General features: G+C 39.3%; 1 protein-coding gene across 1 annotated transcript in view; it reads right to left on the reverse strand.

The window, feature by feature from the left end:
* Positions 1-24,989, reverse strand: part of LOC139910003 (deoxycytidylate deaminase) — a 41,156-nt gene extending 16,167 nt beyond the window's left edge. The window contains exons 1-3 of the mRNA XM_071897186.2: positions 24,833-24,989; positions 23,461-23,557; positions 11,958-12,093 (exon numbers count right to left, since the gene is read on the reverse strand). Of these exons, the coding sequence (XP_071753287.1) occupies positions 11,958-12,093; positions 23,461-23,557; positions 24,833-24,876 (277 nt within the window). The 5' untranslated portion in view covers positions 24,877-24,989. The remainder of the gene's footprint in view (positions 1-11,957; positions 12,094-23,460; positions 23,558-24,832) is intronic.
* Between the last annotated feature and the right edge of the window lie 587 nt (positions 24,990-25,576).

The following is a 25,576-nucleotide window of genomic DNA, read 5'->3' on the forward strand; positions in this document are numbered from 1 at the left end:
AGTGCTTTGGCTGCATTTGTGGTAATGACATAAAAGTATAGCATAAAGTAGGGTATCTGCAGGAATCGGAAAGCCAAATATTTTACTTTTTAAGACCTGTTCAATGCTACCTGAAATTCAATTTAAGACCAATATAAAAACCAAAATATAGAAACAAAAGCTAGCAATACCTGTCTATTTCCCAGCTAGTGAAAGTTGTGAAATTATAAATGAGCAGAATAAGAAAACAGAAACCAGGAAATTCAGTGTTAAAGGGCATGATGATTTACTATGTTTAGTAAAGCAAATACCATGCATATTGTACTAATAATCCTGGTCTGGTGGACATGCAACAAAGAAACCTGTGATTGCATAGTGAAAAAATAATTCTTCTAATAACTATTTAAGACATTAAGTCAAATTCAGATAATTTCTTTTAAGACTTTTTCAGTTTGTAAGGACCTGAGGTTAATACAGGAGAAGGGGACGCACACCAGTATTGGAGAGGTGCTGACCACGGCAGGCTGTACAGGAGTGGATGGAGAGATCGCACACTCGTTGCCTCTATGCAAACAATTTATTTTAGCCAACGTTTCGACAAAAGTCTTCTTCAGGGTATTTGCACAATGTGGCAAGATACTGTGTCAATACAAAGGACACAGACAGACACAGGTGTGTATAATAATGGGGAAGAGTGTCCTCAATCACATTAGCATATTGCATCACATCCACACATTGATAAGATATATGATAAGATATATCACAAATTAGTATAGATAAAACTTCAATATATTCATAAAAAAAACATATCACTGTATCAAAAAAAACAATGTTTGCATAGAAATATCACAGCAGTTAAACAGTTAACACAGCAATTAACTGTAACAAGATTGCAGCCTATATTATCACAAAAAGGACAACATACATTGACAGCAAGAAAGACCTCATGGCTCCAATTGGATAGAAATAGTATAAGGGAGGCCATAAAGGAATGAATATTACAACCACAAAAATACGTCATAAGACAAAACAATATACTATCAATAAGTAAAGGGAAGATGCCTTGGTCAAGACAGATCTAGACGATAAAGTCAATACACAGTTAAAGCAAAGATTTCAAATCAAAATCAATATTGCCTATCCTCAATGTGTGGGTGCGATGCAATATGCTAATGTGATTGAGGGCGGTTAGCCAGATGAATGAGTTCCAATTGGCCACTAACATCCTCTCACTACTCCACTCATTTTGAAATGTATGTGTAACATTTAGGCTATGTTCCATTTGGTTTGGATTGACAGTACATTGGCTGTTAAAAAGAATAAATGCATTTGACTTAATTTGATCAGAAATTGAAGTTCACATTGTACATTCCATAATAAGGGGTGAGAGAGAAGTTGTATGTAAGGTTGTGGAAAGTCAGCAGACCTTGAGGAGTCCAGTCAGTTTCATTGAGATCTCAGTGGCTCATCTTTAAATGGGACCAAAAACGACCTGGTTATGTTCATGTGATCAAACTCGCTCCATCTTAGATTAAGTGAAACTTTAATGATCCCCATGAGGAACAATGCATCACCACAGTAGCAGAGAACAGGATATAGGTAAGTACAGTGGTAGTACTTGTTGACAGTTTTATTTTCAAATGCTACAGCAGAAATGTCAAGCATCCAGAGATTACGACTGGAGCTCTGATTCTACAGCTTTTAGGAACATAGCTATGGTTTTTATTTTGGAAAATACTTATATTCTCAGGTACTATAGAGTTATCCTTACATAGTTTCTTTAGTTTGACTTTAGAACTTTGTATTGCTCAATAAATAAAATAAAAAATGCTAGCAGCAATGAACAGGTTAGCACAGCGTGACAAAAAAATGCTCCCCTGAATTCCCTGACTGCCCCACAAGTCATTGTGGGTATTAGAGTCTTTGTTATTATCACAACACAACAGAAGTTCAAATGGCTGTATTTTGTTCAAATACAAAAAATCTTGTCCAAAAAAGGGCCAGGATTTGAGCCCAGGACCCCCTTCTAGGGAGGCAACACTGTAAACCACTGAGTGACTTACCAGTACAAAGTGCTAATAGCATGTGTAGCAAATTCAATAGATCAGATTTTTTGCAATTTGCAAGACAGCATATGTATATCATGTACCATCTCACTGGAAATTGTGAAAATATGGGAAGACAATTAAAAACAAAGAATACAGCTTGTTAGCCAATTGGGGCTGAACTGCATTGTGTTATGCAACAGCACTATGAATTGAGGGAAAGGAACCCTCTGAAAGGTTTGACTAACTGGGGAGGAAGTTCACCAATAGTCAATGGAAAACAGGTTTTTCATGCATATTTATTGAAGTTGTAAAACAGGAAACCCGGGAATTGGCTGGTGGCCATCTTCACGGTACAATATCTTCATTAGAATGCTTTTGAATGAAATGTTTTCCAGAGATGTATAGTGCAGAGTTCTTGGTTTGTTCACAATGATCAGTGACACAACCAGACACACATGGGCAGGTTTCTATTTATCATTACTTTCTATCACTATCTTTTCCTAAAGGAAGGCCCTAGTGAGTGGTTAAGTTTAGTTTATTTGACAATTGATTAAAATACATTATGCATTTTAAAATCATCAAGGAATACACAAAAAGTCTCAGACTTATTTCCATTGTGGTCCTTGCTCTTAGACATACAGCACACATACAGTTCCATGGTAAAAAATAATCTAAAATCCTTACAATACATCTTTGTTACAATCTGGTTGACAAAGCAGCTTAAAAATATAGAAGTACACATTATTGCAACCTCCCTTCCTCTGACCTGTCCCCTTACTCTAGGACCTTTTCCAGGAGCCACCTTTTAACTTTAGCTTTACAGTTGTTAGGTTTAGAGCTTCTTTAATGGCCAATGGCAGATTATTCCACTCATGAGGCCCTAGGAATGCGAATGAACATTGGCCAATATATGTTCTGCACCTTACTGGAAACCGATTGACTAGGCTAGCTCTGGTTCTGTGGCTTTGGGCTTCTCCTACTCTAGGGAAATAGTTGGTGAGGTAATTGGGGGCCCTATCATTAACTATCCTGTGAAGCATTGACAGTCTAAGTTGCGTCACCCTGGCCATCAATAAAGTATAACTCATCACATCATTAATTTCATCATTAATCATCTCATATACATCATCCTGATACCACTGACAGGTTTTTGTTGGTTGGCTATTCCTGACTTGGTGATGGCAGGTCTGGGATTTGAACTCACAATCCTGTGCTTTGAAGACCTGCACCTTAACCACTAGGCCAACTCCCACAGGGGGGAAACCTGATAGTCCAACCTATGTTGAAAGCCTCAGAAAGAATATTCTAACTTTATTAGTGTCCCCATCAATCAATTTACATATGACTTTCCAGTCATCATCTCCACAGTACAGACATCATTGGTCTTTAGTTTGATGAAGATTGACGAAACTATCTTGAACGTCACACTGCCAATTTATCAAACTATTTGCAGCTGAACATTTTGATCTACTGTACACACAGTTTTCAAGATATTATTACAATTTTATGTCCGTTTACTAATAAATTGATGACAATTTCAAAAAAACATGTTTTTTTATGGTTTAGGAGGACAACGCTGTAGGATCACAGTTTCCACATTTCCTGAAAATTGCAGCTCTCTAGGCCAAAGCGTTAAGATTTTATACCTTTTTTTTCAAATTTGAGTTTGGAAGGCGATTATAGCACGACCCTTTGACCGATCATGGTCATATTCAATTGTTTAGTGTTGAGATATGCTTATTGGATGTGTGACCAGTTTTGGCATCCCCGGTCTTGATGTTGCCTCCTTAGCTCACAATAGCAAATAACAGTGTATTGGCCGCTACTGATTGGTAGAAGTCTGTTGCCCACCTTGAAAGCACGCCTCAAGGTGAGCATCTACTCTATCCTTTCTTGTAGAGTTCATCAATGTTGTCGGGCCAGCCCAGTTCGTTGTTGATGAGAACCCCCAGGGATTTGTAGGATTGAATCATCTCCATCTCCTGACCCTGAATGGTGACAGAAGTCAGTTGGAAATCTAATACCACCTCCTTTGTCTTACCGACGTTGAGCTGCAGATGGTTCTCCCGGCTGGCACCACCCGACAAAGCTTTCCTGACTCCTGTACTCCTCCTCATTGCCCTCACTGATGCATCCCACAGTAGAGGAGTCATCAGAAAACTTCTAGAAGTGCCATGGTGAGCGGTAAAGGAAACGGTACAGCTCTCTGGGGCTAATACTAACGCCCCCATACTACTATCTAGCATGTTCAACACACTACTCCGGAGGTGAGAAACTGCAACCTGCCACCTGCCACTTATTTGGCTGTCATTACTGTGCAATGAAGTGCTGAAATCAGTGGTCAGTTAATGTCAAATTTAATGTTTTCACCTAAAAGATATTTTCACAATGATATGCCCAGTCCTATCTAATTGCTACCTGCACAGCTGACATTTACAGATTGAGTGCAATGAAAGGCACTATAAAACTAAAATGTAGCCTGTGATAGTTACTGCAGGGCTTAAAGCAGGGCTTCTCAAACTCCGGACCAAGGTCCGGATCCGGATCAAACTACAAATCAATCCGGACCAGACCTTGTGTCACATTAGTGTCCGACGCGTTGTGTGATCGAACGTGCATTTACTTGTGTGCACAAGGCTGCGAGCGCATGTGCGACACAAACTGCAGAGCGCAAGTTAACTGTCCTTGATTTTTACTTTCACGGAGCCGCTTGTGTGGGAGTTGAAAATAGTTCAACTTGAGCGGAAAAAAATCTGCGAATACTTCTCAAGAGAACAACTCAGCGCTATTTTGGTTGCCTTGCAACAAACACATTACCTATCCGCTTCGTTTCTGCCACTTTTTTCAAAGCGAGGCGGGTCACCAATTGCATTACTGCAGCAAATGTTCCCCACCTTCAGAAGGTGGCCATTCATGTGCTCACCATGTTTGGTTCCACATATCGATGTGAATCTGGATTTTCCACGATGAACATTGTTAAAAACTAGAGTAGAGTAGTAGAGTAGAGAAATCTTTATTATCCTCGCTCGGGCAATTCATTTTGCAGCACACAGTTAAAGAAAAACACACAGAACATTAAAAGGGGGTAATAGTCCAACAACAACAACGAAAAAAATAACAACAAAACAAACAAAAAAAGAGAAACACAATTGACACATTTCCATGCTGAATGAATGATCATTCAACAAACAGCATCATTTATCTATAAACCTAGTGCAATAAGGAGAACTACGGAGCTCCCCTGGGGTCACCAGGTATAAAAAAAAAATGATTTGGAAATCTGTGGGTTTACTAATTTGAGCGCACGGAATCCTAAACCATCAATTAGGGGGGCTCCGTAGTTTCCCGTCTTGACCCGTTTCTTCAATTCATGCCCATCGGCGTTTGTTTTTTTACTTTTTACTGTTTTTTTACATGTATGTTCACCAGCTTTCATAAACTTTGTTTCCATATTTCAGCTGTGCAGGTAGCATGCTGCACCACACAATGAGTGCTACACTGTGATAGAAAGTAGCTCGCTGTTCATTGGATTAAAAAACAACTTGCTTTACTCTCATTCCATTGGTAATTGTGAAATATTGTTTTGCTGAACACGACTGGATAAAACGCATCCAAAACAAAAACCCACGTGGAGTGAGGTTTTTTTTTTTTGTGAGAATAGTTTGTGAATCTAAAACGGCCGTATGCCGGAAATCCAGCACAGTGTCGGAGAACTTTAAGCCCTGCTTTGTAATGGTTACTGATAATGGTTGTTTTTTCCTTATATATTAAAGCACTTTGTTACTTTGCTATGAAAGCCATTATTAGTTAACATTATCAATTCTGTCCACAGCTTTTTTATTAACTGGGCTGGATGGGTGGGCACTGCGTTGTTCCTGATATTGCAACACGTTACCTTCACCTATACATCTAGCTAGGCACAGTTCAGTGGTTTTCTAAATACAACACTGTAAGTCACTTTGGCTGTAGATGTAAAAATGATGCATAAAATGTAAATGAAAATCTATACCCACAGTACAGTTACAGTCCACAGGATCCTAAATCACTGGGTTGTCGGCAAATTGTCTATCTAGAAAGGCTATGGTTACACTCTTTTCAATGTAATCTTTTTGATAATAATCAGATCATGCGAGTGACAGATCTTGAAATACAAAATTTAAGTTTTCATGTTTTTATTAGTAGTTGTCAGGCTCACATTTGATCTGAATTCTACATTGTCTGTGTACAGAGTTGCTGCAGGTCTCAGAAAGCCAAACTTGAGACTTGAGACCTTTTTAATGCTTCCTGGAATTGAATTTAAGACCAATTTAAAAACCAAAATAAAATAAAAGGGCGGTATAAGAAAAACAACTGACAACTGGAAATGAATTGTTAAGGGACATGAAGTCCAATTGTGTTAAGCAAAGTAGATATGATGCATTTTGTACTACAAACCCTGTTCTGGATCACCAATTTCCCCTATATATATTTTTTTAAATGTGGTGGTGTGAGATGCATACCCATACCATGTAGGGAGGTCCTGAGGCCAACTGAGGCTACTTCTTGTCCAACTTTACCTCTCCACCTCCTCATCCTGCCTGTCTTTTCCTTGGGAAATACCTTAATAAACTCATCTGAAAGATAGAGCGGGGAAATGTCGTGTTTTATCTGATTTAGCCAAGGTGAGGAAACTTGACCTACAGTCTTCAATTTACCAAACGTTAAGTTTTGCTGGCTGTCACAAAACTTGCTCTCAGTAACTGTTAGCTAATCAGATCCCTTAGCTAACCGTAGAATATATAGTATACGGGAAACACTGTCATTACAAGGTGAAAAAATAAGACCACTAATAACTGGTTTTAAGACATTTTCATACTTTTTATGACCTTAAATTTCAGTAAGTTATTGTAAGTGTTTTTCCGACTTTTTAGAGACCCGCAGGAACCCTGTGTGTAATGTGAAGAGATGGACATAAAGCACAGGAAAAAGTAATGTAAAGTAATGTAATAAATTGACAAAAATGGCACTTGTGTAATAACCTTAAACATGTTCCAGACCCTTAAAAGGCCTTGGACTGAGATAGAAGGTGAAGAGTGCATGTTAACATCCAAAAATCACTAAACCGAAGCTAGTCCAGTTAGACAGGAACCATAGGAAACCCCATTCCCCAACCAAACTTAACATTACCATTAAACCGTTACAGCATGGCATGTACTCCTCTGCTTGACTTTACAAAACTGAAAGGCTGGGGCTAATTTATGTCTCTCTCCTGGCTACCACAGCGTACCACTGTTTCACTCATTTTTTCATGGCAGAGTTGAAGCAGTTAAATGAAAAGCACAGAAAATGGGATTTGGAATCACTAGTCCCTTGCTCGTAGATTCCTATTCAATGTAAATATTTATAATATTTTTAAATTGTTGGTGACCCACGTTTACACAAGTCTTCTGTATTTTTGTTAGGCTGTCATGATGTTAACTAACTCAACTTGCACTGGATTGCTACAGGCTTCACCAACCCCAACAGATCTCCCTTGTGGTACCTAGACTGTCATTTTTAACTGCATCACGTGTTGGTTAAACCGGGAGCAAGGTGTTTAATGTTCCATCTCGGGATATCAGAATGAAATGAAAATAAAATAATAATAATAATAATAATAATAATAAATAACATTTGAGAGAGAAGTTTGGGGAAAAAAAGTAGAATGTGGGGTTATCCAGAGGTAAATGAAAATATGTGTGTGTATGTGTGTGTATGGCCAAATAGTTATTCTTTAATTGGCAAAAAATGCCAATGTGCCAAACTGACCATCTGTAACGGCTCAATAGGGAACACCTGACCCATTTCCTCACCCACAGTCCTTTACCTCCGGTAACCCTTTTTTTCAAACTCTTGGACATAGCTTCAGTAACATTTGCTTTCACCAACCTTCCATTGCTTGCCTACTCCATTATTGCCCATTTGCCCAAACCTTAACCAGTCTTTAGCAGGGCTCTACAGTGCAAGTATTTCACTCGCATTTGCCCCTAAAAATAGATATGTGCGAACCGGAAAAATAATTTGCGAGCACAGTGTGCGAGTAAAGATTACAACCTACCGTAATCTTTTTTTCCCCCCGCTGCTAATCGTTCAAAAACTACAAGTCCCACATTCCACAAGCCGCAATGCGCCAACCACAGTAGAGTTTTCTGTGATGACGCAGCCGGTGTCAAGTGAGAGAAAGGTGAACAACACTGGAAAAAAGTATCGGAACGATAGGCTATAAGTTAATGTGCAGACATAGCTAAAAATGAAGCCCATTAATTTTTATTTTGAGCAAAAAAGAGACAAGGAGAAAGAGGAATCCAGCGAGGGGGATTCGCAAGATTCAACTAACGAGGCTTCTTCGCAAGGCGGCTAACGTTAACATGGCAGCTAGTAACGACAGGGCGGCTGAGAACAATGTTAGTGAAGCTACCGTGACCCCCGCTGTCACTTCAACGTCCACTGGAGCCGGCGGAGGGAGAACATATAGATTTAATGCTAATTGGCTCAAAATGTTCCCATGGCTAGAGTTCGAAAACAACGTCATGTACACACACAGTATAAATATGTATGTAATAAATTGTTTGTTAATAAACTCTGTGTTACTTGAACATTTTTCACTGTGCTCCTAAATTTTTTCATTTAGGAGCACATGTACTCCTTGGGAAAAAAGTTAGCGTAGAGCCCTGTTTACGTTTTCATTCCAGCCAAACACAGCACCTCATTTCAGTGATTAAGGCTGGGAGGTTGCTCATAGGCCAAGCATTTTATTCATTTTATTTCATTGCCAGCTGACAACTGCATTTGACAAAAACTTTGCATTTTGTTTCACAATTCTGTTAGCAAAAAGATAATGCTCACTCATAGAGGTTGTGTTTAATTTATTTTACCTCAACTGAGCTAAGTCAGTACTCCCGCAGAGGCTACAGCACATTGGTTGATGGAAATAGTGACAACATCATGGTTTTAAAGGTGGAACTGCAGAGATAGCATGCAGGTGAGAATCGCTTTTATTTCTGTAATAGCCTAGCTAAATGTTAATTTATGGAAGGTCTATGTGGGTTAAGGTTTTGGATTAAAATGAAAATCCCACTTGCCAAATGAGCTTAATTTCCAGCCCTGTGTATGGATGTGAAGCAGAATTTTGCTGAAAAAAAAAGCATTTGTGTTCAGCAAACTAAACTTTGCAGTTTAGCTTTTTCAAACTATGGTAATCATAGATGTATGAAACTATGCACAAGCACACACAAAGTAACTGAAACCAGCTTTCCAAAGAACTCAATAGGAGCAGTTGATATGATGAAATTATATCACATGAATCATTACATTCATGCTTGTGAAAGACAAATTGATGGTAATTACATAAGTTTATTACTGTCCAAGAACTCAAGAGGAACAGCTGTTACCCAACTAATTTAAGTTTTGCTAAATAACTCTAACATGCCCATTTTGGTTGTAAAAGACTATACACACACACACACACACAACTGTGGAACAGCTGTCACACAAATAATGGTGAGCTTCACAAACTAACACTTATTAAATGAGCCAGGCATAGCTAGTGAAAGAATCTACACTCATGCATACACAGGCTAGAAAACTTTCTAAATGTCTAAGAACTAGAAAAGGAACAGCTGTTGTTCCCTAAATCGATTGAGTTTTGTGGGATATTCCTTTAAAGTTATGCCAGTCATTATTGTAAGCCTAATTGACGCCAGCCAACACTTTCAAACTGTAAGAACCTGATAATTAAAAAAAATAAAAAATAAAAAACAGAAGAGTGCCTCTGGTGTATTTGATTAGTCTGATTTACACACACAAGCACACACATACTAATACACACACACAGGCAAACACACCGGCATAAACATAAATCAGCAAACACAAACTCTCACCCTGAGTGAGTCCCAGATGTCTGAGTTGTAACCGGAACATTTCGGCTTAAAAGGGCTGATGTGCTGTGATCGATAAAGAACAAAGTAATGAGGTTCTGACGTCAAAAGCAGCAACAGCTTGTTGCCGACTGATGAAAGGTACACAGAATAATCCTTTAAAAACGCCACTAGTCATGGCTGTGAAAGTAAAGAGGACGGAATACGCAAATCCATACAGACACAAAAAAAAAAACAACAACCACAAGAAAAAAGCAAGGCCTCTTAAACATGCAAAGAAAACAAACGCACACATTCACGCACAGTATTGAAAATTTCCAGTAATGGTGAAGGGAATACGTATGTACATACGTGTTAACATGTACACGTAGAGAGAGAGAGAGAGAGAGAGAGAGAGAGAGAGAGAGAGCAAGAGAGCGAGAGAAGGCTTCTTATTAATAGACAAGGTGCAGACTAGTTCATTATTTATCCTCTATCTCCCTCTACAGGTTTTAATGTGCTACTGCCTTTGAGAGATTGAGCAGCAGATTGAACTGAAGCAGCTGAATATGGACAACCTAGGAAATATGGCCCTAGCTGCACATAGAAATATCTTTAAAAAAAAAAAAATTCAGAAATAAAAGAAAATCATGGGATCATGTGTATGCCCCACAGAAAATTGCTGTACAAATACTGTTATCATTACTAGTAGCAGCGGTTGTAGCAGTAGAGGTATATACACAACAATGAAAGAATGGCATTGTTTGACAAACATAACTGACTCATACCTTGAGATGTATTCATTTAACTTCACAGTAAAATAGTGTTTCATACAGTATATTTTTGATATTGTTATAATGTATATAACCCCAAATTTGTCTGTATTCTATTTTTGTGCTATATTCTGTTTTTTCTTTGGCGTATCCCATCACTTCTGCTGCTACAATGGCACAGTTTCTCCTTGGGGATCATTCAAGTTTAATCTTATTTCTGAAAATAAAATAAATTCTTCAATGGGGTAGGAAGAGGGTGGCAGAGAGCTGGAATTCTGATACAGTCATTGGTACAGTCATTTACTTAAAGACTGGGATAAGTAGGGCCCTATAATGTCCACAATGCAGTTAATCTCGTGTAGCCACACCTCCGTCTTGTGTGTGTTTGAAAACACACCTCTGGTTAGTTTTTCTGCGCGGGTAGAAACTGCAGGTCTGTGTAGCTACGCTAACGATAAAAATGGCTGAAAACTTTGACTTAAGACTAACTTCAGTTTTGTCAGAAGTATGCTCTCGACATCAAATTGAGTTGATGAAGCCTTTACAGCTTCTTAGCTTGAAGACAGCAGGGATGTAATGGTGTGTTTACCAACACCTAAAAGTAGGACACTACACAGGTGAGCACCAGTGTCGTGCTCTGCTTGAATTTCTCCAGAACTTGACATCTGGCGACGCGAGATTATGATGCGGTAAACACTGACTGAATTGCAGAATTTATGTTTAACAAATAAACTGCTTCAAATGTAGTTTTCAAAAGGTAGCGGGACTGCAATATTGGTCTGCATTACTAGTAGTTGTAAGTATAACTTCCACTGCCTTCTCACAAAAAGTAAACAAAACTTCTTCTAGTCTGCGCCATCTTGAACAGCTGAACAGTGTAAACAAACGCTAGTGCGTGTCCTGCATCGCTTCTCAACAAAAGCAGTAATGATTTGTGTGTGAAAGGGTACAAGTCAGCAAATTACCTCCGTTTATAACGAACATATTATATTTATCGGTGTGAGCTTGTACACCTTATCAAACCGGTTACACCGGAAACTGGCCCAACCCTAATAATTACATAAAAGCAAAAAAATCTGATTCCAGAAAAAATAAAACCAACAAAAAGGAATTGAGAACAAATAACATAATTTGAGAAAAAATAAAACTTTTTATTTACAGGGCCTTAGATAAGAGTCTGAGTAGAGCCGATTTGGTTTTAAAGAATTGATGCTGATTGTTCGAGAGCAAGGAGTTTGTGTGTGTGTGTGTGTGTGTGTGTGTGTGTGTGTGTGCGATCTCACCGTAAGGGTACTTTGTGTCCAGCCGGTTGTCAGCTGATCGGGACCATGGCAGCAGGTCATCGTCACAACCATTGGGCATACCGTTGTAACCAATACCAACAATCTTATTCTCCTGGTTCACTATACAGGCTCCTACCTACAGACAGGAAGAGAGATTTGACAGTTTAATCTAGCTGTGAATTTTTAAATACAGAAAATAGTCCAGTGCATCTTACAATGATAAAAGATGACACATAACTGTCAGATTTCCAAGGCGGCCCTTGAATAAAAAAACATCAGTGTCAAGTTGCCGGCAGCCATCAATGTAGTTATAATGTAGTTATAATGTTTCCCACTGGTAACAAGTAAGAAAGCTATTTCAGTCAAATATCTAGCACTAAATAGACATAAAAGTTTCAGTGTATAGTTCTGTGGTCTTCCCTCTTTAAATTTGGCAGGGGGGTTGTCAGTGGTTTTTTTCAGTGTCCAGGGCGGGCCATGTGATATATTTTTGTATGAGTTGACTTGCACCAAGACAAATTCCCTGTACATTGTACTTGGCGAATAAAAGTTTCTGATTCTGATTTCAGTGGGTGCAAGTATTCCCACTGCTTTGATGAGATATAGCAGAAAAGTTGACATTCACGGTTGAAAATATTCCCATTATTTTAATGAGAAATGGCAGAAAAGTTTACTTTCTCTGGGTGGAAGTATTCCCAATACTATGATTTTATCGAGTGAAAGGATGATATAAACATTGGACAGCAATGTTATTTTGTTTTCCTGATCATTCACCTCTGTTGGTTAGTAGAGTGTGGCCATTAGAAAGGCAATCAACATTCCTTGCACTTTACTTCAAATAAAAAAAAAATTAAAAAAAGTTTAACATCCTAATCAGTGGTATTTTTTTGCAGTCATGTGTCCAAACATTTTTTACAAAGTAGTTCGAAGTACCTTTTCTGACCAAGTTCAGTAAACAAAAGTGTATTTGTCTTGCTTTGCTGCAGTTCAACTTTTTCAATGTGTAGTAACTGGAAGCTTGTAAAACTAGACTTTCAAAAGTAGCATATTCATTCACATAGGAAACACCAGGCGAACCAACCAAGCCCTGATTTTTGAAGGCAATTTGAGGAGGCAATTGCCAGTTTTGGAAAGGTTTAACACCAAAGCAATATAACAAGTGGCATAACAAATTACTGCTGCCAGGGAATATTACTTCTGAAATGAGTGGGTAAAGAGTAACATTACTTATTTTTAAGTGAGGAGCCAAACACTATTTACTACCAAGACTAAATTTCAGGATCAACATCAGGATGCCTTGGCCAAGCCATCAAGAAACCCAGCCTAATTGTGAACTATGGTAAACCTGGTCCAAATGTAAAGAAATTGAAGGGTCCTAAGGGAGTGTATTAGAATGAAGTTTCTCTGAGGTCCGGTGCACACTACAAGGTTTCAAACCAGATTCGCACCCAATTACACTCACATATAGAGGATGGGGGAGAAAAACATCGTCAAGTAAAGAGTTTTTAGTCAAAAGCTTCCTCAGAAGCATGCCGACTTGTCTGGGATATAATTTTTTCTGGTCCCTAATTGGTTGAAGAAGTCAGTGCTGGACTAATAAAGTGGTAGGCCCCGGGGCTATTACAATTTCTAGGCCCTTTCAAGGCCCCTCACTCCCTCCCTATAACACACATTGAAGTATAATAATACTAACACATTGGACTACACCACAGACATATATATGTATCGCACCGTTCTTCCACCCCTTTTGATCATTTACATATTGTGAAAGCAATTCATAAAAGCACACCGCGCCGCAAAAAATACCACCTGTTCTAGTCAGACGGTATATTGTAGAAATGAATGTTAACTAATGAAAATGAATGTACATTATTTAAAAATCAACAGTTAGCTACATTGTATCCCAGGGCATTCGTTAGGCTATCACTGGACAGGCGTGAAAATGTTCAATAAATATGACTGGCTTTGCAATTATTAATCACTGCTCTGATTGCGGTTGTAAACGGCAGTTTCCATCTGATTTGATTCACTTTATCATGATAAAAAAGAGATGACCATACGCACATCCCATAAACTTTTTAGCAGGTGCTGGATTGTAGGGCTGGGTTTAAAAAAAATCGATTTTCTGATTCAAATCGATCTTCATTTGAATGATCCGATATCGATTCATAAAATCCCGAGATCGATCTTTTAATATATGCCCAATATATGCCTGTAGAGTCTGTAGAGTCGCACAACTTGCTAGCGCCGGCTGCCGGCTATTTAGCCATCTACTCACATCTGTCTGGCCGGCTGCTTTTATAACTGAATGTCACTAAATGTTCACACTACCAGAATTTGGTAGTGACAACAGAATTTTTGAATGAGAGTGACTGCGCATGTCTGTTAGCCTACATATTGGAGCAGACTGAAGTAAAATAACTAGACTCAGACTGTCTGTACGGGTAACAGGAGTCACTCCACTCCTCCGATCTCACGATGGCTGGAAATAATGTCTGTAACCATAGTAAAGTTTACTTCAGACCAATATGGCGGCTACCATCGCCTGTATTTTCAGTTTATTTGACACCAGTAACACCAGTAACCAGAGGCATCAGTTTATCCATAAGATCTTAATAAACCGCCACTGACAGCGGCGTCATATTCTCTTTTTCCACCACAGGAACTTCATACTTTTAACAGCAACATTTGGGCTGAAGGCCGCAGAACTGAAACAACCGCAATGCTGAGGAAACAGACTGGATAGAAAAATTGAGAATGTCTCACAACACTTACCTCCGTCTCTTTCAAATTAAGGATGATAATGTTACATAACATAACGAGTGTTGAGCCTTAACGTCACGTAACAACGAGCTGTTCAGTCCCGTTCTGGTTCACACTATTCGGACTAACCGAATCCGCTCTCAAATTCAGTATCAGTACCTGAATTTTTCAGGTAGTGAGTTTGGTTATAGAATGCGGTTGTCAGTCTCCTTAATAACTGAACTGTGTGTGACATTGCAAGGGGAGTTGTGCGTTTTTTTAGATGTTTCAAAATAATAGCGATCTCTGCCGAGTCTCTGCGCAACACGCAGCGAACGATTGCCATGGTAACGACGGACTCAACTGAAGTGTTACAGCTGAAACTACTGTATAACGCTAAATACAAGGCCTTAGCTGAGGAGATCATTTTAGGGGCTTCATTACCATGACCATGTAAAATCATTATTTAAACTGATTTATGTTTCCATCATTATTGGATCTCAGTTCTGTGAGTGTTGTGAATTGTTTGATTTAAGTAATTAAATAAGGCAATTAATGTTTAGTTTAAACTGTATATCAAGAAATGTAAAGATGTACTGTTTACAGTATTTTCAGTTATAGTATTTACAGTAAATGTGACACGTCATGAGAAACCTGGTAATGGTAATTATTCAATGTTACTATGGATTTATTTACTTTGAGATACCTTGTTTCAAGCTACAGACAGGGATGCTTTTATTTTGAAGTTTCAAGGAAATAGCTCCCCTATGCATTGTCGCTAGCTTGTTTTGTGTGTTCAAGATGTCGGATGCAAAGTCCGCTGTTTCTCCCCTTTCAGTACTACTGCAGTATGTTGGAGAATAAATGTTCAGTTTGAACGAAACCCGTTCTGGTCATTAAGATGAAGCTTCCACTACACAACAGTGAGTGCAGTAGTACTCAGGAGAGAGATCTAGTCTTGCTCTGAGAAGACTACAATATGCACTTTGGTATTATATTTATTACTATTTGTAATAATATTTTAGTTTTAGACTACTTATTTCTTCTGCACTGACTGAAGAAAGTACATTAAGCATTCACAATTAAACATTGTCAAACATTATCAGTTTATTTTTCAATTGAGCATTGATCCTGTAATAAAAATGTTTATTTATGTTATTTTAAGTCATGCTTTCATAAACATATTTAAGGTTTGTTTATTAATTCAGTAAAAATGCATCACCGGAAAAATGTATCTTGCCATCGCAAACATCCCTTAGCCGGCTACTTTTCCCATCTGGCTGGCTACTCAAAAATTTGGGGAACCCCCTGCTTGCACTATATTGTGTTGACTGCTGTAGTGTGTTGGTCATGTTAAATAAAAAGTACATTAATGTAACTGCTTTGGGGTCAATTCTTAATGTAAACATTAATATTTTTAATAATGCACCAGGTTAGAGGGTTCCTTGTACAATTTACAGCATTAGTTCTCTAAGAATCTCTTTCATATCCAAGCAAAATTGATATTGTAACTGAAATATCCCTAACCGAATCGATATTGAATCGAATCGGAAATCGAATCGAAACCTTGTAAATCGGAATCGAATCGGGAAATCAGTGGCGATACCCAGCCCTACTGGATTGTAGTAGAGCTAAAGTATTTAAGAAAGAGAACGCTGCACACTGCTGCCAATGCTCCCATATACTTATCTTACAACGTTTTGATAGGTCTTCATCAGGTCACGATCACCACCAGCCAATTTATATTTCCAGTAATGACATCATAAACATTCAGTTTATCATGGCCAACATTGCAATTAGAGCAGTAGGAGTGCATGAGGAGGAAGAGGTTCATCTGCCATTCTAACGCGTCTCTGCTGCCCATTGGCGGACAAGTGTTACTTATATGTAAAGCTTAATTTACATGTTGGTTTTGATTGGCTGTCACCTGAGCTACAGCTGAGGATAACACAGCGGTAATGTGGCTCCGTCACGGTATTCACGGGTGTGGTAAAACAAGCCATCCATCCTCTCAGCTCCTCCCTGAAGGAGAAGGTGGGGGCAGAGTTCCAATAAAAACAGGCCTTGGAAAACAAAACCTACCAAGTAGCCACGCATCGCTCACAGTTAAAAAGTTGGTGTGCTCTCTGAAAACGTGCTCCATGCGCAATGCATAAGGCTCTAAATCCTCCATCAAAACAAGATGAGCCATTTTACGCACACAACAATCCATGTCTTCTTGTTGCTTTTTATGATTGCCTATACCCGGAATTTCATCACCCATACTGATATTTAAAATGATCTCAATTAGTCATTTTAAGTCAGTATGCTTAAATGGTAGATGATATACAGTAGTTGGACAATATGCACTGTCCAAATTGTTTATGAATCCTTGCCCCATGACCAAACTTTCCACAAAGTTTCATGGTGTTGCGTGAATCTGTTCGGAAGCTATATGCCTTTTTATGAGAAGCCACGCACACTGCCACGCCCCCCTTTCGAATTTACACATATAGTAGACTCAGTGCAATCCATTCCAGGTTTCATGCCACAACTCATGCAACACCACCTGTTTTCGGACCTAAGCGGTGCGTTTCATTAGTCGTTTCAACCATAGACTGTAAAAGAAGATGGACGTAGTGAGTGTGACGTCACCCACAGGTTTCTGAAGGGCCGTTTTGAAGCCAAAAGTCGGGGTTTACGAGCGCCGCCATGTTGCCATTTTTTGGAGCAGCCAGAGTGAAGCCGGGGGTTTTCCCACAGCGCCGTAGCGCCGCCTGCCATTTGTCCGTAATCGGCGAGCTGTCGATCACTGGACAGGCAACATGTCAATCACTCGGAAAACTACCCCGTTTTATAACCGTTATATCCCGTTAATGACGCAATTATTTTGAAAATCGCCATACGGACACATGTTAGAAGTAGTTAAATTAACCACAGAGACCATAATCTCTTGTCGAAAAAATTTATTGACTTTATATTTTGAGTGAGAAATTGGGCTGTGGTCCCATTGACTTGAATGGAGTTGGGCGGGATTTGGAGTCTTTTTGGAGCCGACCCTAGTGGACATTAGACGAATTGCAGCTTTCAGCCACTTCCTTATTGGCTTTAAATTCACCCGTGGTTTTGGCAGCTTGGTTTCAACCTGCCCTCGTTGACTTCCCCTCAGCACTTCCCCTTGGAGGAATCCCTGCCGCCATCTTAAAGGGTAACTTAGGTATTTTTCAACCTGGACCCTATTTTCCCAAATTTTTCTGTCTAAGTGACTAAAGGGGACCACAATTTTTGAAATTGGTCCAGTATTGAGCGAGATCGCGTCAGCCGGCAGCCGCGAAACGAGCTGCAATGTAATCCGATGGGGCAAATGTGAACCGTCAATGTACGTCCCCTAAAAGTGCTTGTTTTTGCCATTGACAGGCTCAGATTGTTATTGTAAGTTTTTCTTTACCTTTCGCTTGATCCGGTCTGTGTGTAACCAAGTCTCGCTCAAGTCTCGCGAGAGTTGAGTTGTTGCAGGAAGTTACACACAGACCGGATCAAGCGAAAGGTAAAGAAAAATGTTGGATTACATTGCAGCTCGTTTCGTGATCTCGCTCAATACTGGACCAATTTCAAAAATTGTTGTCCCCTTTAGTCACTTAGACACAAAAAGATGGGAAAATAGGGTCCAGGTTGAAAAATACCGAAGTTACCCTTTAAGTGCCGTTCCATTACTCTTGAACTTTCTGAGATCAACCCTTCGAGGGCTGAGGGAGCGAGTCAACAACAATGTAGACTTCCCAAGTGCATCTTACCCAGAATGCATTTTGATCGTCCGTCATTTCCTGTGCACGACCCACCATGGTGGAACAGGTGATATACAGTATAAATGTAAATAAACAATGTTTAGAGGATTTAGACATATTTATGATCTGCAATCATCTGCAATATTTTATTACTCATTGTTCTGTGTATTTTGTATTGAAAATGGTGCCCCTAGACCTAAATTGGGCAGTATCAGGCAAATATTCTATATTTTTTGCTATCAGAAGTCGTTGTGTTACAAGGTAGCCTGCACGGCTATACAACTAGAGCCAGATAATTATTATGTGTTGTTTTTCCAGGGTGGTTTGGAGTGCACCGCTTGAAATCCACTATATTCCTCTGGTATGATGCGCCTGCTGCTTTCCTATTCCATGCGACTCGCCTTGCGCAATCCAACTTTTTAAATTTCTTTGCCTTGGCACTAAAAAAAGCCGTTATTTAATGTCATCGTTTGCGCTTTATTTTAAAGAAGGTATCCGTTCAGGCACTGTTTAGGCACCGGTACCGTTTTAAAAGTAGTGTTTTAGCACAGTATCTGCAAAATCTAAACGATACCCATCCCTAATACTCTGTCTATAATATGCTGAAATGTATTTTGGAGGTATTACGTATGACAATTTACGTTGATAAATTAAATAAATAATAATAATAATAAATAGATTACCTGATAACAAAATAAACATTAGTTTCAGCCCTAATTAATATTGCCAGGGGATTGGAGGGGCAGGGGGGCTCAGATACACGGTGTAGGCACAATGATTTCAATTGAGACGTAGCTTTTAAACGTGCAAGGAATGGCATTTATACATTTTAAATTACAGTTTAAGTCCTCCGAGTCAAGAAAAACAATTAACACCTACCAAATTTTAAATAAACTTGAGCATTAGTTTTGACCAATCGCGTGTGTGTTTCAATGTCAGTATTTGCTAAAATGTGTTAATATTGTAGTCGCTCACTAACCTAAACAACTAAATAAATAATGCACACACTTAATGTTTTCCATCTACCATTTCTGTGTAATGCACAAGGGCAAACAAACTCAATTAAATTAGTTTGCATTGCGATTGAAAAGTCTGCTTTGTATCAGCTTACTTGTAGGCCAACAAAGTAAGTAAATCAGTAAATACAGGGAGGAAGGCAGTGTAGTGTGCAATGTGCAGTCATGGTTTGCAATGGTATGAAGAAACATTGAGGTTGCTAACGGACTTACTTAATAGAATTACTTATTTGGCAAATGAGCTAAATACCAACATTTTAGAAAGGCCATTCCAATATTACTATGCCTTGAACGTCACCTTAAGTTGTAACAATTAGCCTAGTTAACTTGACTCAACTGATTCAAAGCTCACTGCCAAAATAATATGTTCCTCATTCATCGCAATGTTGCTTTTTAGCCAGCAGATGTCACGGTGAAACCCTGTGTTCAACATGGCTTTGGTCTCAGTGAAAATAAAAATTGATATAGTCCAAATCAGAATGTTTGTAAACAAACAGATTGGCTATACTTCAGGGTGGATAACTCGCACCTGTCAGCAGCGGAAATCGTTCGTTTTAAGCAGCGGTAAATACGAGTCAACTAAACAAAACATTAGCGATTAATCGGGTTGTGTTTGGGGCGGTAATGCCAAATATAGCTTGGTACATAATGGATTTGGTTTAGGCTTTTTCAGTTTTAAAGCAACCTAACGGAATCGGTGGATACAGATAATAGTTTACAGGCCGTCTGCATCTACAGAACTGGGGACAGGCTGGCAGCAACCACTCATGACCGGGTTTTGCGGCAGGCATTTTCTTACAGGTCAGTAATAAAAATTATAAACGTCGCTGTCGGGTAGCATAACGTGCAAGCTTGCTAGAGTGACAGTAATACAGTCTCTCGGTTTTGCTAGTCCCGTTTGGGTCTAGCACAGCAGTAGCTCCGTTGTGACTGGCACTGCACTGCCAGTCCCAAGGCGTTCCATTAAAAACCGTTCGGGTAAAATCTTTCACTTCATGTAGGAAAGGTTTCCTGACCGAAATTTTGCCAACATGATAAGCTTTCTGAAATCCTTGAGCCCTTTTCTGTTACACGAGTAAAACATATTGTCAAAATGCCACAAATGTTTTATCCGCACGGTTTTTAATGGACCGCGATTCTAGCACAGCACAAGTAGCACAACACACGCAGTGGTTTGTGATCTGGCTTTGCTATCATACCCTGCTTTACAGTCAAGATGCTTTACAATCGACTCTGAAAGTAAATAACGAACAGTCCACAGTTTCTACTATAAAGCAAAACACTAAAGAATGACTGGTTTGAGGTTGCTTTGTTAGATCAGCACTTGAATTTGAACTTCTGCTCGCTGAATCACACTAACATAGCCTACTTTGTGTCACTGGCTGTCACTGTTTGGCTATATAACATAATATAAAATAAAAACAGAAAGTTATGGTTAATTTGTATAAGACAGTGGCCAAAACAGAACTTTTAAGCATTTCTAAACATTTTGGTAAAATATAGTAGTTTGTGGACACATGCTTAAATAGGTTATATATTTAGGTTATGTTAGGTTACACACTAACAAATATCAACAGCAACGACATCAGGAACGTCTCGTTTTCGGTGGACAGCCAAAACTACATAATGTCTGTGTGTTTCAAATCACAAGAGCTTAAAAAGGGGTCTTACTTTACTGTAGCGCCGATGCAGCACCACCGACGTTATCCACCCGGAAGTTAGTTCTTTGTTGTTGTGACGTCACGCTGATATGGCCTATAATGGAGTTTTGTTTTGTTTTGGGTGTGTGGGGGGGGGGGGGGGGGGCGGGCGTTGTTGAGGCAGCTATCTAACCACTAAAGCACACCCTGAATGTCTTGCAGTAGGTTGCATTTTAATTTACCAAATATAAAGGTAATTTAAATGGGGATATAAAAAAATAAAATAAAATAAAAAAAATAAAAAAACGGGCAACGAATTTCCACCGGTGATAGATTCAGCCTATCACTGATACCCGCTGTATTTCTTCAATTGCCCAACCTTAATATCTACTAGAAATGAATGGCAGGTGTGCGTTTGAAAAATCCAACATGCTACATGATAACAATATGATAAGACTACTAATGTTTTAATGATCCTGGACCCCAGGGTGAGAGACCACATTTACTCAGTTTGGTTCCGAGCTTGAGAAAGACTTCATGCAATTCATTTTGAATCAACTAACCAGCCAAACTGGCTGGTTAGTTTCGCAGCAAAAGGGCACATCAAAAACTGCAGCGGCTACACAAAGCTCCGACATAGAATCAATATTCTTCTCTACTCAACTACTAGGGTAGTTTGAGTAGTGGGTGGTGTGTGTGTGTGTGTGTGTGTGTGTGTGTGTGTGTGTGTGTGTGTCTCAATGTCAGCAGTACATGATAGACTTCAGTGTGTTTTTATGCCGCCTGACAAGGTGGAACACACTGTTGAAAACACACAGTTACAGTGAGTTGCGTACACGCAACTCACTGTAACTGTGTGTGTGTGTGTGTGCGCGACCGCAGGCGCACATGTGCAAAACAGCTCAAAAAACTCAAAAAAGGTGCCAAAACCCACTGAGGTGTTTTGGACAGGTTTGTGACCAGAAAAGAAAAACATGGGTCCTGATGAGCAGATCCTGACAGCCTGCTTAATAATTTAAATGGTATACCATGGATAGTGAAGTGGACACCTCACACGGGGCAGTGTTAGGTTCAATGTGTGCAGTTCATGTGAATAACAGAAAGGCAAGAAAAGGAAAAGAGCATACAGGGTGAGGGGTTACAGTCAATGTCTGTGGTGAGTTACAATGAGAGAGACAGAGAGAAAAAAAAGTGAAGGATTGCAGGGGTGATGGGGTCAACATGGGTACGGAGTGCCAGTGTAGGTGGGAAGTATGGAAAGAAGAAATAAAGAAAAAACAGTGTAGGACTCCTTTGTGCTAAATTTGAACTACATTCAGCAAGGCATTTGTCTGCAAACATAAACCTTTACTTGAATAAACTAATACGATTTATGTAAATGGGGACATCCGGGTACATTAGACCAGTGGTTCTCAACCTCGGGGTCGGGACCCGACTTGCAAAATAATTTTTGGGGGGGGGGGGGGTCACAAAATGATTTATGGAAAAGGAAAAAAGAACAAATTTATCATGTCCTCTGATAATCAAACAAAACAACTTGAAAAAGCATAATCAGCACTCTGTATATTCAGCCTGTGACAGGGGTCATGAGTAGGCATTGATTCGTGTTAAGGGGTCATAAGCCAAAAGGTTGAGAACCACTGCATTAGACAAGGGTTGTAGGAACACACTGTAGCTAAATGATGCATTTCAAATATTGTGATCTAAATAGCACTGTGCCATTACAAGATCAGCTGCAGACAGCGGGAAGGAATTCTCATTCAGTTACAAAAAAGTTACCCATTAACATACTAAAAAATAGAATGTTTGTTGACTTATGAGTGTAATACAGTAGATGAAAAAGTGGATGAATCAGTGCAGCTACAGGTAATTTAGAAAACGCAAAGATATTCAACAATCAGGCCCTTTATCAACGTTTACGTTCGATCTAATAGAATGGAATAGTAAGAAAAACAAATTTAGGCTATGTTCTACTCCAATGACTCCCCTCTGGTTGTTGGCAGGGTATCGGCCGATATGGCCTGCAGAATATCGGCAATCGGTATTGGCTCCAAAAATCCAGATTCGTGCATCTCTACTGAATTCACTATCATTGTTCAAGTACCTATGACATAGATCGACCTCCATCAGTCCCCAGTAGAAATTGCAATATCTGCAGATATTACATACAAACTCTAGTTTGTATGCGAGAGACGGTAAGAGAGGAAAAGTTGATTTGTGCAGTATGTGTGAAGGATGAAGTGTGTGCTTAAGTACTTATATACATATATTATTGTATTCGCTTTGGCAACATATGAATGTACTCATCTCAGTAAAGCAAGTTGAGACTGAAATTATATACCTGTGAGCTCGGATCCTTGCTCCTCTGAGCTGACAGGAAGGCCACAGCCATAAAATACTCGGGCCATTCCAGGTAGTCCTCTCTCTTCTTAGTTATACTGATAGATAGATAGATAGACAGATAGATAGATAGATAGATAGAGAGGAGACATTAAATCAAATATAATGGTATTTTAAAAGTGCTAATTTGGCCCACTGCATTTTACGCACAATGAGGCTGGAGCTGGACACTTGACTGGCCTGAATTCATTTGGACATACCTTACATATCTCCTAAGGTAATTTTAAGACGTCTCAGCCCAGCCCACCATGAGCCACCTACTATTTCCGCATGCTGAACTTCATGTGCGTTCCCAAACTGAATCAATATGAAGGATAAGGAACATAGAGTGCGTAGAACATGATTTAAAGACGAGATGAAATGAAAAATGCCTTTTTAACCCTTTTAGATCACATCCCCGGTCATACTGTGCACCTATTTAACAATATATGCCAAAAAAATACCAAAAATCTATTTCATTGTATTCTTATATCAAAATTCAATCATGTTTTCTTCCTGTAAAACAAAATATGCCGTGTGCTTACGTAAGCATGCCCGTAACTAATTTCAACCAATAATATCATGACATCCACCCATCAATCAATCAATCTTCAACTTTTAGCGCACAGAGCTAAGAGGCTAAGATTCATTAGTTAGCTAGCTAGCAACAGCATGGTACTTCGGTGTGTCTTCGGGTGTTATGACACACCCACTTTTCAACGTTCAAATCAAATTCCTCCCAACGTTATGTCCCGCCTGTCTTTCCTGTTTCACTCGGAAATACGTCACGATACGGAAGTTAGATACTCTCGAAATGCCGTTTCATCTCGACTTTAAGACCTTTTACGAATAGCTAGAAGCCAACCTTAAAATCGGCACATACCATGAATAAAACCGGTGTGAACTCATTCTAAAAGTTGAGATTTTATTGGAATTAGTGCTTCTTAGTGGACTATATCTATGCCGAATCAAAGAGTGGTTCCTGACAATTCGGACAACGTCTGGAGTTACATTATATTAAGTATTACCTTTTGCCACGCTAGATTTTTGAATAAACACAGACAACTGCACGTAATGTTACGGGGGCTAGTCTATGTCAACCTACAAGTAAAGCTCGGGCTACTGTAAGATTCCCACTGTTATATGCTATGCAAGTAGTTGGTCAACCGAATGTAATTTTAACAAAGACATTTTTAAACGTATGCTTTGCCTCACCTTAGTGTCACCTTGACGGGTATTTTGAGTAGGTTTGTTTTTTGAATACATCAAGCTACTTTTGCATACCGTAATGTTAGGCTGGACTAAGAAAACACGAGTGGCAGAAAACACGTTACCCGTTTTGATGAGCTGGCGTCGGCGGGTTATTTTCTTTTTCCATCCTGCAGAATGAAGCCAAATCACAGAGTTATCCGACGTTTAACCTGTAGATAAGTATGTTTACACACAGCAGCAGCAGAAAACTAGGACGAACACACAACACCACGTCCACACTCAAGCACAACCAGGAGGAAATCTCCCGCGCTGGAAGCTGTCATGAGGTTCCGGAATTACCTAGTTTGGTGTGAGGAAGTAACGCGAGACTACATCTGAAGTCCCCGCCCACCCCACGTGTGTGTGTGTGTGTGTGTGTGTGAGAGAGAGAGAGAGAGAGAGACAGTGGGTTATGGGAGATAGAAATGAAGCTATGATGAAGCTTATGAAGATAATTGGTAAAATGAAATTAAAATCCAGAATAAATGTGCTATCGAACACGTAGAGAAATTCAATTGGCCAAATACTTTAGCATTCCTGAAACTAAAGAAAGAAAAATTCCTACTAAATATAGACTTGGGGACCATAACCTTGAAACTGAAAAAGGAAGACACTCAAAAACCTGGCAACCCAAGGACCAGAGGTTCTGCAAGCACTGTCCTCATGAAAACATAAATAGAAATACACTTGCTGTTCTCATGTCCAAAATATGGGAAACATATAACATTAAATTTAAATTCCCAAATTTTAGCATCCTATCACAAAAACAAGCTTTTTCAAAAATTTGAATGTTTGTCACTGTCTGTCTGTTGTTCTGAATCTGAGTG

The sequence above is a fragment of the Centroberyx gerrardi genome, chromosome 3 (assembly GCF_048128805.1).
Source record: "Centroberyx gerrardi isolate f3 chromosome 3, fCenGer3.hap1.cur.20231027, whole genome shotgun sequence".
NCBI classification, from domain to species: domain Eukaryota; kingdom Metazoa; phylum Chordata; class Actinopteri; order Beryciformes; family Berycidae; genus Centroberyx; species Centroberyx gerrardi.